The sequence below is a fragment of the Carassius carassius genome, chromosome 9, assembly GCF_963082965.1.
Source record: "Carassius carassius chromosome 9, fCarCar2.1, whole genome shotgun sequence".
Lineage (NCBI taxonomy): Eukaryota > Metazoa > Chordata > Actinopteri > Cypriniformes > Cyprinidae > Carassius > Carassius carassius.
Window position 1 is genome coordinate 17541193 of NC_081763.1, and position 16563 is coordinate 17557755.

Consider the following 16563-nt stretch of genomic DNA (forward strand, 5'->3'; position numbering starts at 1 on the left):
ATGAACAACCTGAAAATTCAGGTAGTGACAACTGAATTTGACTCAAATCCACATATTTTACAAAGAGCAACTTTTTTTTCTCTCCACTAGGAACATATGCTCCAGAGAGTTTGGGATATTAGAAGCGACTCCTTTATTTTGTAAACACACAACATAACTTAGAAGATTCACTTTACTACAAATCAAAGTCGGTGTCACTCTCCAAATTTTCCAGTGTACTTATATGTCTTTGAGCACTAAATATAATGTGACAGGCAGCAAGGAAGCCAGCAACAGAGTGACTTAAATTACTAAACTAAAAGTATTACTTTGAATTTTGTTTCTGTGTAATTGTAACATTTAAACATGACACGACTCTCCAATAAAAAGACATATTGCAGAGAAAAGATTACTTGAGTTGATCATTTGTGAAATCTATATGTGAATCTCAAAATTTGTGACAACCATAATGTGAAGATTTGCTAATGCAGATTTAAAAATCTATTTGTAATATAAAATCATTTGCAAAACTCAATTTGAATAAGGTTATGCATTTGTATATATATTCATTTTAATACTGTTCTGAGCCCATATACAACTGTAATGCCTGACAGATTTATCCATTGGCCAAGTTCATAGATAAGCAGATAATCTCAACAAGATATATAACACCTTAAATTAGATCAGAGGAGACAAACAGTTCAGGACCTGATCCAAAAATGACCAGAAAAGCCCACAGCAATTTAGAAGATAGTTTAGCTTAAATGTCAGCCAAATCAGACAAATATGAATACAGACTGCCCAATGCTAACAACGGACATGATACTAACCAGACAAGCTCAGTTCTGACTCTTTAAAATTCTTTACACCCGTCTGTGTGTGACATCACTTATACGTCACTGGCAGCTCATCATCAGACATGGTTCATCTCAATGACCTGTTTTTTTTTCATGCAAACTATTCCATCCAAATTCTTAAGGGAATATTCCAAGTTCAATCCAAGTTAATGGATAAGCTCTGTGTTACATGCAGCTAGATTATCAGTGATAATTCAGCAAAAGCCAGCACCATGACCATCAAGACCTCAAGACCTTTGACAGCTCCAGAGCTTTTGCAAAAACTAAAGACTGAACTTCTGCATTTTCATATTCCCGTCCACAGACAGTCAGATAATAGGGGTGACGTCAAAATCAAAAGTGCATTATGGGTTTTCCCGTTTCTATTGCATATTGCAGGTTTTATTAAAAGCCATCTTTCCAGCAGTAAATTCCCCCTTTAAGCTCAACTGACAGTATTTGTGTCATAATTATCACCCCAAAAAAGTTTCAGCCCTTATCTTAAAAATTAAAAAAAAAAAACAATGTTATGGCGTGCTCACAATTTGGGCGCAAACTAGTGTCATTTTAATCAGAATCCTTGTGAATTTTGCACAAGGGGGGGAAATGTGAATGCAGATTTTGCTCATTTTCAGGTTGGTCACGTGCATTTGCCGTGCTGAACAAACAGAAAACTGCTTGATTAGAAAGTGACTTCTGTTCAACTGTGCTTTATACATTCCTAGGCTACTGAAAACAAACAGTGGATCTTTTTTGTAAACAGAATTATGCTCATTTGGCAAGAAACTTACAATGGAAGACAACAGGACCTAATTTTAAAGCTACATTTTTGCGAAAGCACTTATATCAATTCCTCTGTTAAAAATTGTGTATTACTTGATTAGTACTGTAAATATATTTAAAACATCATTTTTGTAGACATTTGTTTGTTTGTGATGTTGTGCTGTCATGGGAACATCGTAAAATTGGATATACTTTACACAGAAAAGGTTAGTAAGTGACCTTTTCACAATAAAATCATGTTAACATCTTGTGTTTTTGTCTTTCTCAGTAATCAGTATTTTAATGTTTACACTTACTTCCACTGTAAGTCCCTCACTAAGATTTTGCATTTTTTAATTTTTTTTTTTATAAAAGTAGCAGAGATATTTTTTGTAGCAATCCATTATATGCCCCATACACTGTCATTTGAGCAAACAATGTAACTTTGACTGAACCCCTAGTATTCCTTTAAAACATGTTACTCCAAATAAAGGTGGTATTTACGTAGAGGATCCCTGATGCGTACCTGTGGCAGTGCGATGGAGAGTTGTCTCTGTAGCGAGTCCTTCTCGTGACCCAGCTCTCGCAGACGTAGCTGTGCCGTGCCGAGACTCTCCTGGGTCTCTCTGAGACTCTCTAGCAGCCGCTCTCTCTCCGTCAGCATGTTCACCATCAGAGACTCCAGATTTCCAGTGCTCCCCCCCTCGTCTCCACCGCGGGCCTCCCGGCCCCCATAGCCACCACCCATGCCCCCTGCTCCGCCCCCCATACCCCCACCACCTCCAGCAGGAGAGGACGGGCCTCCTCCACCACCACCCCGGCCGTCCTCTGAGATGGTGGGCATCACCTCACACATCATCTTGAGGCCGTGAACAGGTGTGAGAGTTTAAGGGCGAGTGTGTGTATGTACTGGCCCTACAAAAAGAGCAATTTGCGAGGATCACAGTGTGGGACTGTGAATCTGATGGTGTTTGTGTGCCTGAGAGCCTACGGCACACAGATAAACAACTTGTCATTCACATGCGGGTGTTTCGGGTGGATTAGTGTCTGGTCTATGGTAAGAACGTGTGCCTTAAGAGTCTGTAATGTGTGTGGGAATGTGAGTATTGCAGATATGTTATACTATGCGTGCAGTTGTTCTCTCTTTCTTTTCCTCTATATCATGTCCCTCAGTGAGTGTCTGTTTGAATTCAGCCTCTATTCAACCTTTCCGTGTGGAATCTCCTAATTGCTGTGCTCTTCTTCAAGGGTGGACATATACCGTTAGAGTTGTCTTCTTCACAATGAGTTTATTATCCACAGCTTTTCCTTTATTTTTTCCTCAGTGCTCATGTAGATTCATGAGTTGTGTTGCTATTTCCTGAATGGCTTCAAGGCTCCTGATTGGCTCTTAGTATGTGCTATTCAAAATCCTTGGCTTGGGTGCGTTTGGGTGGAGCAGCAGGGCGTGGTCTCAGGTGGGACAAAAGTGGAAGGAGAAAGTAGGAGGGGAAAGTCACTGGGTCGCAGGGACTGGATTGGGGAAAAGGAAGGGTGGGCATCGAGGACAGTCTTCTACCCAATGGGTTCGAACTTCAAGTAAAGGAGAGCTGAAGAGGGAAATAAAGGAGAGTGACATTAGCACAAATGGTCAAAGCTGGGCAAGATATGAAGAAATGAAGCATTATGCATCCAATCCAGTGAATTCACAGTCTCTGAGCAAACCATTTTAAAACAGCAAGTTTCCCAGTAGACTTTTTTTTTACAATAGCACTTTTATTGACTCTTGGGAGCCCAAAAAAGGGAAAGACAAGACAGTATACATGGAGAAAATAATACAATAAACAAAACCAAAAAGACTTTGGAGAGCAACTCTTATGACATTTTACTTTTGTGATTACAAATAAACCATGCTTTTTAATGCATTGGGATAGATAAGTGGGGAATGAAATGTCCTGTTTAATTGCAGATGTACCTTTATGAACATTTAAACATGGGATTAGCCTACTATAAAAAAAAAGGAAAACAAGTTAAACTAAAGAAACCACACATTTACATGGATTTGCTATACTAGCCATTTAGTATATATTGCATAATAATACTAATGGTAATCAATCCGAATGAATATATGCAATGCACGCACATGGAATGCGTGATCTCTGTGATGCCCAGATGCACAAAACAGACCCTCCCACCTCTGTAATAAACATGGAGATGTTAGTCCCGTCCGAATTGGTACATGAAAATCGCAGACGTCAGGTGGTAAGAATCGAAACTCAAACGTAGTTTAGAAAAATAGTCCCATCCGAATAGGGCTACTGATCATTTAAAGCTTTAAAACCTGTTGTGATTAAAGACAGTACTGCTTAAAAGTAATATGCCAGTCTTGACCGTGACATCATTGACATGCACATAATAACTTTCTGATTCATATTCCGGGTAAGCCTTTATTCTGAAAACAGATTTCCATATGCTTCTGAAATAGTGACATATCAGCATATCCTGAACATTTTTTCTGTTTTCTTGAGCCATTTATAGTGCACTTTAGTCATTTTGAAGAGTAATTTTATTCAACTCAAAAGCTATGATTTGCGAAATAGAGGTCACGAGACTCTTACAAATATAAGCCATGATGATTCTTTAAATCTTATAAAATCTTCATTAGAAATGAAAAAGTGTTTAATTTCTCAAAATACTTAAGTTGTTTATATCTGATATCAGAAATTACCTTGCATGGACGTAGATAAAAAGGAATGTTCAGTTACAGTCGATATTCGGAATACGACCCACAAATCTTAATTATACAAGCATATGCTATCTAATCAAGATTTCCAGAAACCAAAACACTGGATTATTCTGGTTATGGCGATCAATGTGTTGGCATGACCCTTGCCTAATCACAGTATGACCAAATTTTTATGCACATCAGAATATCCCCGTGCATGTAAAAGCACCGAGTGAGAGACATGGACTCAGCACTCAAATCACTCGGCTCTTCGACACAGGAGTCAGCACTAGATGGTGGCAGACACATTGGGGAGCATCAAACTAAAAATTACATTGTAACCATCGGGTTTCCCCCTTACAGAAATCTGGGAATAGCATGAAAGTCCAGTTCCAGTGAATGTCGACAGGAATTTGGAAGAATCAATAGAGCAGTGATTCCTCGCGCAGGCCACAAATCGTGCTAAATACACCCAGTCTTGAATGTTAACGACGTCGAGGCGAATAAACACATTGTACCAGCCTCGATTCTGCGACTGTCATGCAGAACATTCAAATCTAGACCCAGTTCAGTTTGTTTTGTCTCTCTGGCTGTCTGTCTGTCCGTCCCTCCGTCTTTCTGCCTCCCTCTCTTTCTCCGACACACACCTATTTCAAAACCGTTCAATATAGACCGCAACCGTTTCCTACAACGCTTTAATTTTCCGTTCGTCTTCTGACAATGCACAGACTCTGTAAAGCCTAATAGTCGAGAGGCTAATGGATGCGCATGATATACGGAAATGAAATCATGGTGTGTAACGATCATGTAGCCGGCCACCGCTTTTTGTGTGTCCGTAGACGAGGAAGAAACGGGTGTCGTTTAAAGGGAACCCGTGCGTGATTGGATGCTGCTGATCTTGTTTATTCCGCACTAACATGAATGGCTCGATGAAAAGAATAAAATAAGCACCGCTCCGTTCGCAATTCGCCCAAACGCCGCTCAGCGCTCAACCTGGGCTGGATGTGTGTGTTGACGAATTCCTGCTCCACCATGATATATATATGTGCCGTCTGTCTTCTGCAGATACGCGACCGGACATGCCGTCGAAACGCAACGATTACATTTTGACTAGTCTAACGAACAAAGCATCGTGTAATTTCTTCAAATGTTGCTGTTTTATTCTATTCATCCCATCCTTTCGCCTCGCCCCCTCCTCCCAAGTCCTCCACCCCCCTCCTCTTCTACACAGCTGGGCGATATCACACACACCAACATGCGAAAATACACAAGAAAATGCATGCGATGCTGAAATATGCACCGCTCACCGTTGTCATCGTCGAGAGTAAACGCTAGACATCATCATCATCATCATTTCATCCCCGTCGACCCCATCGGAGCGCAGCGCTTTCGGGTGCCGAATTCGCCCAGTTATCAGCCTCCCCCCTTCCCTCTTCCTCACACATGTAACTACGGCACCGAGCGAGCAAACGTTACACCTAACCACAGACAACTCCAATCTCTCTCTCTCTCGCTCTCTCTCTCTCTCCCTCCCTCCCTCCCTCTCGATGTAAAGGTGCTGGCTCTTAAAGAAACATTCGAGCCTGCTTCGCCACCACAGGGAGCACAAACGCGAGCTGTTGCTAGGGCTGCTGTGCTCCAGCACTTTTCCGCACATAAGCGGATGAACGTGTTATTTTAAGAGCGGTGCATGAGCATTCATGGGCGAAAGGTCCAAATGGTTCAGCGCTGGCGGGGTACCACTGAGAGCTTCAGCAGTCGGTCTGCTCTCTCTCTGTGCCGCCACATCCACTCCCTCTAGCGGCTGTTTTCAGTAGTGAGGCTCTCAAACCATCCGCACTTGTTAACAATCACATTTTTTTTCAGCGTCTCATTGCATCATCACTCAAGTGCGGCTTTTATTGGGTTTTCAAATGTTAAATTGACGATAACTGTGTTTAGAGTTAAATATTTTGCATCTACTCCTTGTCGAAATAATTTTTTTCTAGCAAAACCAATTAGGCTACTCTATGAAACACAATGTTTATTAAAAATATCTATTTAAATACAGGCTACACATCTTACAAGAACACACTTGAGTAGCCTATTGCACCAGTGGTCAAACTGATGTAAATATAAAGTGTATATTATATAAAGACTTCGGTCGACGTTTAGGCTATAGACATCTCCATCAGCTTTAATTTGCACAGTAGCCTATATTACTCTAGTGCATGTTAAATTGTCTTTTGTCACATCTAGCATAGCTAACTAACCGTTAAACACCTTAAAGACATTTTAAACAAAACAAAGGATTTCTACATTTATAATTAGGCTACAAGCTTTTTTCCCGTCCGATATCTGAAAGCGCACGAGTGGCGCAGCTAGAGATGTGCGTTTGTTCACATTTAGCGCACACTAACTTAATTTAATAACAAACTTACTCATGTTCAGCCACTGACACATATGAAAATGCAGTCGAAACATTTATATTTAAAAAAGTAAAAATAGTAGTCTTGTTTGTAACACCACCTTACTTTGACTGCATTTGGAAAAGTTTCAAACTCTGCTCAGACACCCTATGACTCGTTCGGTGGAGAAAACCTTTCTTCTACAAAAATGCAAATAATTTGTGATGTAGCCTATACCCAATATTTTATATCTAGTCATGAGATAATCACAATAAGAAGCTATCCGCATGACGTAGTGCGTGCGCTTGAGGAAAACCAAATGACCCGCGAGACGCGCCTTGAGCCGAGGAGCCCCTTGAGTGGCGGAGGCCACGGGCATAAATACTGCAAGCCAATGAAAAACAGACACCGGAGAGTCCTCCACCAATAAACCAGACGACGAGGAGGGCTTCTGCGTTGATAAACGCCAGTAAAACAGGGGGAGAGCAGGGTGGAGCTATGAGAAGGGTCCCGAAAGGGATGACGTAATGTGTTTTTAGAGGATGATGTCATCGTTGTGCACAAGGAGAGGATTTAAAGACACAGTTGTGCCATGGTATAACTTGCAGCTGGAGCCATTGCTGCACAAGAATACAGTGTGGGATTTCTGCTTTGAAAAATGCCTCAATTGATATTTTCTTAGCTTTTCTACTTTGAAAACCCCCAAAGCATGGCAGGACTTCATATGGCATTTTACATAACATACCCGAATACATGGCAACATGGTGTTTATCAGAGTGTCTTTTACAGCTGCATCATCAGAGCTTTTCGAGCCAGTGTGCACTTAGGAAAAGAGATAAGGAGAGGACACTGCTGAGGTACACTGGAATATAACCAACCGTAGTCCTCATGGGGTACAAGAAAAGTTCAGGATGAGCAGATGGTCACAACAAAGCCTCCAATTTAAGAAAACCATAACGTTTAAAGATTTTTTTAGGTATAGTCCACCCCCACATTTACAGTTTTGCCATCTTTTGCTCACCTTCGTGTTATTTCAAATCTGTATAACTCTATTTTCTTCTGTGGAACACAAAAGAAGATATTTTGAAGCAAGTTGGTAACCAAATAGTTTTGGTTACTATTGATTTCCACCAAATAACCCCCCACCCCCACCCCACAAAGAGGTTTGATGGTTTAAAAACAAAGGTTTTCTTTAAGAACATTTAAACATTCATGGAATCTTTCAGTTCCACACAATGTTCTTTATAGGCTCTTAAAAATAAAGGTTCTCTGCATTTATGGTTCCATGAAGTACCTTTAACAGTCATGGAACTTTTCCATTCCTCGGGAGGGTACTAAAATAATATCTGCACTAAAAAATGGTTCACAGAAAGATTATTTGGGGGAACAAACAAAAATAAATCAATAAAAATGTGGAACCTTTATATTTCAGAGAGCACAGATGTCAATTTATGTGATGCACAAAACAACCAAACAGCAGATTAATAACCATTGTGCTTTTTTTAACATTCAAACTATTTATTAGAATTCTGTATGTTATGGTTCTTCTTGGCGTACAATACCCTTGTCTCCACGTCCTGTAAATGACTCTAGAGATGATGATCGCAGTGGGAGACTGTCGTCTGTCCCTGTGAACTCAGCACATTTAATTTCTCTCTCTCTCTCTCTGTGTGTGTGTGTGTGGTGGTGGTCTGAAGTGCAGAGCGGTTTGGTTCTATCACACAATAGCAAAGTGTTGACCCAAAAATCACCTGAGCATTATCAGAAAGTACATCAGGACCAATGTTTTATGCTCAGGATGCAATCCATTGTCTGCATTACCACCGCCGTCAGAACGTACAGCTCAGAGAGTGATAAATACTGCGCATAATGGTGCAGAAGCAGCAGAAATTTCTCATATGTGGATATCGTGATTAAGGGGATGACAACCAAGTAGGTTTGGCACAGAGTTAGAAGTGCTGAGGGAAGTTTTATGAGCTCTTAGCTCCCTCTCCTGTCCATAAAGGCTATTGCAATATGGCCCACATATAAACACTGAGGTGCTGTAGTGTTAAATAATAGTGCTGTGTTAACTGCTTAGTTGTCTCTTATCATCACTCACAGACTGAGAAAGGACAAGTGGAGGGAAAGATCAAGGGCAGATATGTAGCAAATGTGATTAAGAGAATGTCAAGACAGAATATCAAATACCTTGTCCAATAAGAAATCAGCTATTGTGCGATTCTAATGGTCGCTTTCCTCCACAAGAACCACATCTGCCTTAGATCTGCTTCTGCTGAAACTACAGCACAGAAGTGAAGATTTTAAAGGGATAGTCCAACTAAAAATAAGAATTATGTCATCATCCTCATGTTGTTCCAAACCTGTATGAATGACTGACTTCGGTGAAACACAAAACGTCTTTGTGCACCATTCACTTTCACTGTATCGAAAATCAAAGGAGTAAATGATGGGATAATTTTCATTTCTCTGGTGGACTAATCTGTTAAAACACCTGAAAAACTTCATGATAGCGGACTATGTATGATAAAGAGGGTGAGAGTGAAAAAAGCAGAGAAATTGTTAGGGGTCTAACATAAGCAAATGTGAGAAACAGGATGTGTAAACCAGACAGTCCATGCTCCAGAGACACAGTAAAATACCTACTGACTTCATAAGGGTTGGTATCACAAAAAAAAATGTAAATATATATATATATATATATATATATATATATAAAGAGGCATTATGAAAAGTGGATGATTCAGCAGTCAGCCCACTCACTGATGCAAATGACTCGAACAGAAGCCCTCTTTCACACTATCCAAAGCAAGTACTCGTTTCATCAGACTCTTCCCACAGTCTCTGAGTCATCTTTCTTGGCTCTTTATTATATTACTCTTGTCTTTTACAAGCTACAGAATTCAACAAATAATTCCTTCCTCCGTTTGCTGCTTAACAGAGTTCCCTGTCCTTGTGAAAAAACACCAAACTGAAGCAAAACCTGACTTTGTTTGTCACAAAGGAAAATTAAATGAATTAAATGCATGAAAACAGATATAAGGGTTGGTTTTTATTGACAGTTATGTCTTAGGTCTACATGATATCATAATTGACTTTCTTAACACACTTATTTTTGATGAATCTCACTCATTATTATTCAGTATTCATTTAGTATTAAATCATTATTTAGTAACTTTTGAATCTGTAAATAAAGTATCATTTTATTTATTTGTTTTATTTTGCCAAACCAACATGGGACCTCACTGGCTTTCATTGTACGCAAAATAAACAAACAGATAAATACAATAAACGCATCGTTTTATGTTCCACAGCAAGAAGTAAAGTCATAAAGATTTGGATTTTTTGGGGTGAACTATCCCTTAGAAAATCTCTAGTGGCAAAAACCCTCAAGTAAACAATCCCTGTGAGAAATGTTTAAATATGTGGACAGCACTTAGTTTCAGATCGCTGCACTGATTGTGTGGAGGGAGATTATTTACACACCAATAGTAGCATCATTAGAGACTAGTGTAAGTGAAAGGTGACAGCTGCAGCAGAAGAGGCGGAGCATTAAGGTCACTGGGGTTAGGCAGTGTCTGACAGAACTGGAATGGAATTTACAGCAAGTATGTGCCATGTGGCAAGGAGTGTGAGCAAATAACACTCAACACAGATCAGTGAATACTTCAGAACAATGCCGCTGTCACAACCAGCTTTCACAGAGATGGAAAAAAAAACTAAAACAAATTGATTTATTGAAAGAGAGAAGCAGAACAGCTCTAACTGACATTTGGAGCTAAGGAATTAGTTTAGTTTAGAAACAAAATGGGCTGAGTCATCATATGGATGGTTTTGTTGCAGATCACAATTTGAATTTAAAGTTCATTGTCATTTATCGACCCAGTAATTTGGATTTTTGCTATGTTACACATGATCAAACATATTTAAAGCAATGCATAACACTATAATCTTGAAATATCTGTTGTGTTAAAGAAAACGAAAATTTTACCAAAAAATTTAATTTGTATCATTATTTACTATTACTTTATATATAAAAAAGAAAAAAAAAAACATTTTTGGAGGTTGTGAATAAACTATATCGGAGTTTGGAGTATGTAACATTTAATAAATGTGTTACTTGCAGTTTCTTTGCCGTCGTTTGAAAAATTTAAGTTTTTGTTTTTCTCCATACATTTCAATGTCCAGGCAAAATCAGTGGGGTTCATTGTTGTTTTGACTTTTACTCTACAGACAGATTGTTAAGCCATTCAGTTAGGTTAGTAAATGATGACAGAATTACAATTCTTTAACATCCCTTTAATACAAACCACATTATTATACAGGATTTAAAATCCGACAGTTGCATATTTTCTTAAATATCCTTTATTAAATGAATGAAGAAATACTGTCATGGAATCAGTGAGATTTAATATTACACAGAAAAAAGTAGATTCATTGCACATCACTGTATGTGAATATGTTTGATTTACAGTTCTGTGCCCGTCCCGAGTCTACTTGAAACCTTAAATCAGAAAGCCTTGTCTATAAGGTTTTTCTTACATAATGTGAACCACCAGTTAAACACATTATTCCAGTCTAGAAGCAAGCAAGGCTCTAAACTTTGAAACCAGGACAAAAGTAACAAAACCCTGACACACAAAGCCACATATACAATATTAGCCATTCTTTAGAAGGAAACAAGCGAACCATCTAGATTGATGCCACTGCATTAAAGATTTGAGCATATTTGGTTAAATATGAAGCAGAAAACACCTCGAGTGTGTATTTGAGGAGTGTATCCTGCTAATTGTTGTTCTTGTCTGGTTATGTAATGCTAAGAGAATAGAATAAGAACAGGTTAAGTCAGTAGGCTTGTATGTGTATGTGCTCTGTACAATTCAAGAGGCGGGTTGTGGACACTTTTAGATCAGGTAGAAGTGTGTATGTGTTAGGAGGTGTGCTGAGGCAGATTCTGTGGTGGGTCAGCTGGCAGGTTATTCTGAGCGACTGGGACTTTCACCACTAAAAAATACAAACAGCCGATGTTCACCATACTGAAACATTCACCTTCATAGTGTAAACAGAGTCAGTTTCAATGTTCTCACCTTGACTGTCTTCATTTGCGAGTTTCTGCATCTCTTCTTGAAACTGGAGCTCTCCGTTAGGACCTGAGGGGGGCTGTCTGTTCACTGCCTGTTGCTCCATTTGTTTTTGTGACATCTCCATTACTGCCTGATTAGAAATAAAACAAGCTCTCAGTTCTCTGGCATCAAAATAATCTATACAAAAATACAATTATAAAACAATGAACTTAAATTCATATAACATGTATAATATAAATAAGTGTAATTGTTAGTTACTAGTATATAATTCATAAACAACTATTTTTTAATATTATACAAACATTCTTACCAAAGAAAATTTGTAATATTAGCAAGAAATTATACAGCTATGCAAATTACATAAACACAACCCAAGAAAAGGGTGGGAACCATCTGAAAGCAGTCTTTTACCTTCTGATATTCTCGTTTCTGGGCTTCTAGAGCTTTGCTTCTCTCTTGGAGAAGTTCCTGCTCCTGTCGTAATTTCTCCGCTCTTCTGCCAAGCTCCATCTCCTTATCCTGAAGTTCTGCCTCAAAGCGCTGCAGCTCCTCTTCGGTGTACACTGGCTTTGTATCATCCAGTGTCTTGAAGTGTAGAAAGATAATGAGTTGGCACAAAACACTGGCATGTAAAGACAGTATAATAAAGTGGGACATGCATCTAACCTCCCATTCATTTTGGTTGTTAAACTCTTTCTTCTCCGTAGATTTGAGGAACTCTTCCAGGCTGACCAGTCGATCACGATTGAGATCTACCTGCAGTGAGAGGAAGCAGCGAGCGAGGAATAAGCTTATTTTAAAAGTCAACGGTTTAAAGGTAATTAAAAAAGAACTGAAGCAACTAATTAAAAAAAGTAATGCAGTGAACATTTTAAATCAGTTAAAAGAATGATTATTTGTTCATCTCGTGTTTCCTGAAAGAACAGAACGGATGGAGTCACTGCTTCTCCACACATTGTGAATGTGTTAAAAAGCTGAAGGTGAAAGACACACTCATTACATTCAAAAAAATTTCATGCAAACATAGCATTTAGGCTTTTATGAGCATAACATTTTTTTTTTTTTTTTTTTTTTACACTCAACACACTCAGTAAGATTTTTACGTTTTGCATGACATGTTCCCGCATCCTTAGCCTCTCTTCCTCCATCTCCATCATGTCATCCTCTTCATTCTTAGGATCATACACCTTCTCCAGCTAAGACAGTAAAAAAGAAAAGATGAAAACATCGGAAAGAGAGTAACAGTTTGCACCTTTTCAGGCATTACCATTCGCTCATTTTCTGCATGTCAAGAACAGCTTTTATGAGCTTCATCAAACATGCGATTATGGATTCCTATGTTGATGATGTTTAACTCGGGACAGCCATTAGAGCCCACTACAGTCTTAACTGCTGACTCAGTCACAGCATAAAGAGGCTTCCATCCCAGTCAATAGCAGATTGCAGTGATTCACTGACCTCAAAGGTGAAACATTACCTCTTTTGTGAAGAGGGCCTCCAGCTCTTGCTCATCCAACACTCCGTCACCATTCGTGTCTAAGAGAGAAAACATGATTACATTTATTTTCCTTGTAAAACGGCTGCTTGTGGACAGCTTAAGGATGAAAAGACTCACCGTGGAGCTTAAAGAATGTCTTGGGATTGAACTCCTGTGGGTCAAGCCCATCGGTCTCTTTCCAGACCTCCCGCAACTGATCCACACTTCCCTGAAAGGATGAAAAGGAAGTAAAAGAAGAATGTTTTACTTAGCAAATGTGCTAAGCAGCTCATCTTAATCTATCTATCTATCTATACATCTCCCTTTCTTCGCCCCCTCACCGGAGCGTTAACTTTAGGATGTTGTCGGTGCTTTTCTTTCAGCTCCTGGATTCTCTTCTCCTCTTCCTCTCTCTTCTCCTGGTCCAAACTCTTCAGGTACTCCCTCCTCTCATGCTCTTTCAGCATCTCGTAGCGCTTAAACTCCTCATGACGTTCTGCATCATAATTCTCAAGATCTTTAGTGGCCTAACAAGCACAAAAAAATAAAAATAAAAATAAAAAATTTGGGTATGACTCTTCACTTTATTTTTATAAAGTTGAATTTATTATTTATTATTATTATTACTTCCAAGTCTTCAATGCGTCACACCCATAAAAACTGAGCGTTTCTTGAGCCGGCCTCAAAACCAGGGTAGAAAATAGTCTATTACTTAGCGATTTTGATGTTTTTGAATGTGAAAACCACTTGAATGTCATAAGTGGACCTCAGACAACAGTATAAAATTATAATTAAAAAAGCCAGCTAAAAACCCCCTTTAAATGTTTTTTTGCAAATTCACATTATGGCATGTTAGGAATGCGTGTTACCGTAACGATAAGCAGCTCCAAGTCTTTAGCCTCAAAAGTGTTCTGATTATGAGGGTCCAGATGTTCAAACTGCTTCAACAAGGAGGCATGATCCATCTGGACACCTGCAATCACAAAGCATTTGTGTGAACATGCGGAGTCACGTCAACAGATTTTCTTGCCCAGCAGAATCACTCGAGTAACACATAAACACACTCACTCTGTGTGTTGGTGCTGTCCAGTTTAGCCTTCAGCAACATCCTGAGGCGGGACACCTCTTGCCTCTTCAGCTCATCCAGTCGCGTCCTCACATGGTGACCCACCAAATCCAACTCCTTACTGAGGCGTCCATTCTAAAACAGTATCCTTCCAATAAGGACTTCAAGTACCGATGAAATTATAAAAACTTCAATGCTCAAAGACAAAACAGCATAAGAGACATACTGCATATTTGGTATTTTCTTCATGTTCTCCAAAAGGATTTTTTTTTTCATAAAAATATATATATATAAATATAAGATTTATCGAACCATGAACCAAACAAACCAGCTCCAGGAACGAGATGAATCACAACATTACAATCTTTAATTTGAAGCAAACAAGCATGGAATTTTAAGAAAAAGACTTTCTATGTACTTAATGTCTTTTATGAAGCAATGACCTACACATCTCAAATTACATAAAATAATAAAAATATGAATGCAATATGTAATTTATAAAATGTTAAAAATGAAAAAAAAAAAAAAAAACATGTTATTAAAATTAATTTAAAAATCCTTCATAAAGAGTTCATAATAAAGTCCTTAAATAAAAAAGGAGCTTTTAAACCATGAACCAGCACGGAGATGAATCGCATTACAAACTTTAATTTAAAGCAAAACAAGACTGTGTACTTAAATGTTTTTCATGAGATCTACGCAACTAAAATTATATAAAAGAATAATGATACAATCAATAATTGAAAAATAAGTAGTTTGTGAGAGTATGTGACAAACTAGATTAAAAATGAAGCTGAAATCACACTTATTTGTAAATTCTACAGAAGCATTTTATAACTCACTCTCTGAGCTTCTGGCAGGTCTGTCTTGAAGGACACTTATACCTTATTTTATATAAAGAAGAGGACTGGGACTCTTCCATCTGGAGCCATATTGTTGTTGTGCTTTACCTTGATGTCATCTGTGTTGGCAGACTGGAGTTTTTCTCTGAAGTGAGGGTCTGTTTCCAGCACCTCGATCACCTCTCGGAGGTAACGGTCATAGTACAGACCAGTATCCTGAGATATGCACATAAAGTCAAAATATGTGATTATTGAGCAAAATGATTAATGCTCTAGCCGGAGCAAAATTTGAGACCAGTGTTACCGCATTCTCCTCTGGTTTCTCCTCCTCGGGAGGGTCCTGGTTGCGTTCTATTGGCACTGCCCACACCACGAGACACAGAGACAGAAGCAGCAGCACCTTCACGCCCCCAGTCATCCTGGGATACCTGTGTATACATCGATTGGAAAACATCTACTGTCACACAAAAGAAGCATCAGCTTATGTTTTTAGAGACAGAGAGAGCGGTCTCTTTAAACAAACAGGTTTATTTATAGATGTTCACATCGATCATGATTAGAGAGAGAACAGCCGAGGAAAGGAACAGTTCGCGAAAAAAAACACGGAACATATTTCACAACAGATACAACTTCATGAGAAAAACAGTCACACACAGCTACAGACGCCTATAGAGTCGTCTGGTCTGAAAGTCTATAGTCTAAATCAAATAAACGGCAAGTTTTCTTACCACAGAGTCAGATCCTGTTTGAGCGGTGAGTGAAAACCTCCGACTACAAATTACTCAGCGTCACTGCCTCTGTGCCTCAAAAACAAGCGCGGCCAGGAATTATGACGCAATCCAAATGCGACGCTTTCTGCAAATATGAACCTATGATATGAACCTACAGTATTTTGTCTCTGTTACACCGTTAGTTAATATATATATATATATATATATATATATATATATATATATATATATATATATATATATATATATATATATATATATATATATATATATATATATTGTAAGTGGACCTAAACAAAACAAATTATTTGCATGTAAAGAAATAATTTCTATTTTCTATAATCTTTCTATTTTTATAATTTACGTAATAATAATAATAATAATAATTATAATATAATAATAATAATAAAGATGATGATGATGATAATAATAATTATCATTATATTTATACACTAACACTTTGTAAAACTCAAGGACCAAGATTGATTAAATTAGTTTTTAGAAGATCTTGCACAGTGTCTTTCTTTCTTGCTTGCTTTGTTTCATATTTTAATTATGCTAGATGGACTTTGACAATCTTAACTAATTACATTTTTAGAAGGCCTTGCAGCATTATCTTTCTTTCTTTCTTTCTTTCTTTCTTTCTTTCTTTCTTTCTTTCTTTCTTTCTTTCTTTCTTTCTTTCTTTCTGTCTT

General features: G+C 38.3%; 2 protein-coding genes across 3 annotated transcripts in view; both read right to left on the minus strand.

The window, feature by feature from the left end:
• LOC132149119 (liprin-alpha-3-like) overlaps positions 1 to 5790 on the minus strand; it is a 38988-nt gene extending 33198 nt beyond the window's left edge. For both annotated transcript variants that reach the window (XM_059558066.1, XM_059558065.1), the window contains exons 1-2: positions 5589 to 5790; positions 2104 to 3166 (exon numbers count right to left, since the gene is read on the minus strand). In XM_059558066.1, coding sequence (XP_059414049.1) covers positions 2104 to 2436 — 333 coding nt within the window. In that variant the 5' untranslated portion in view covers positions 2437 to 3166; positions 5589 to 5790. The remainder of the gene's footprint in view (positions 1 to 2103; positions 3167 to 5588) is intronic.
• Positions 5791 to 11271: 5481 nt separating this feature from the next.
• Positions 11272 to 15996, minus strand: LOC132149120 (nucleobindin-2-like). Its single transcript, XM_059558067.1, has 13 exons — positions 15866 to 15996; positions 15442 to 15565; positions 15246 to 15353; positions 14298 to 14430; positions 14099 to 14202; positions 13571 to 13756; positions 13368 to 13458; positions 13230 to 13288; positions 12856 to 12948; positions 12419 to 12508; positions 12164 to 12337; positions 11756 to 11882; positions 11272 to 11672 (listed from the first exon to the last, which is right to left on the minus strand). Exons 2-13 carry the CDS (start codon positions 15553 to 15555, stop codon positions 11599 to 11601), a joined length of 1353 nt encoding a protein of 450 aa, XP_059414050.1. The 5' UTR covers positions 15556 to 15565; positions 15866 to 15996; the 3' UTR covers positions 11272 to 11598.
• Positions 15997 to 16563: the final 567 nt, after the last annotated feature.

What these genes read in the sequence shown, in the direction of transcription:
- LOC132149120 (XM_059558067.1), bottom strand. Translation starts at nt 15,555, where the DNA reads ATGACTGGGGGCGTGAAGGTGCTGCTGCTTCTGTCTCTGTGTCTCGTG. An exon ending in CCAACACAGATGACATCAAG is followed by an intron (nt 14,431 to 15,245) that starts GTAAAGCACAAC and finishes ATACTGTTTTAG; the next exon opens with AATGGACGCCTCAGTAAGGA. An exon ending in CGCAAATGAAGACAGTCAAG is followed by an intron (nt 11,673 to 11,755) that starts GTGAGAACATTG and finishes TGTATTTTTTAG; the next exon opens with TGGTGAAAGTCCCAGTCGCT.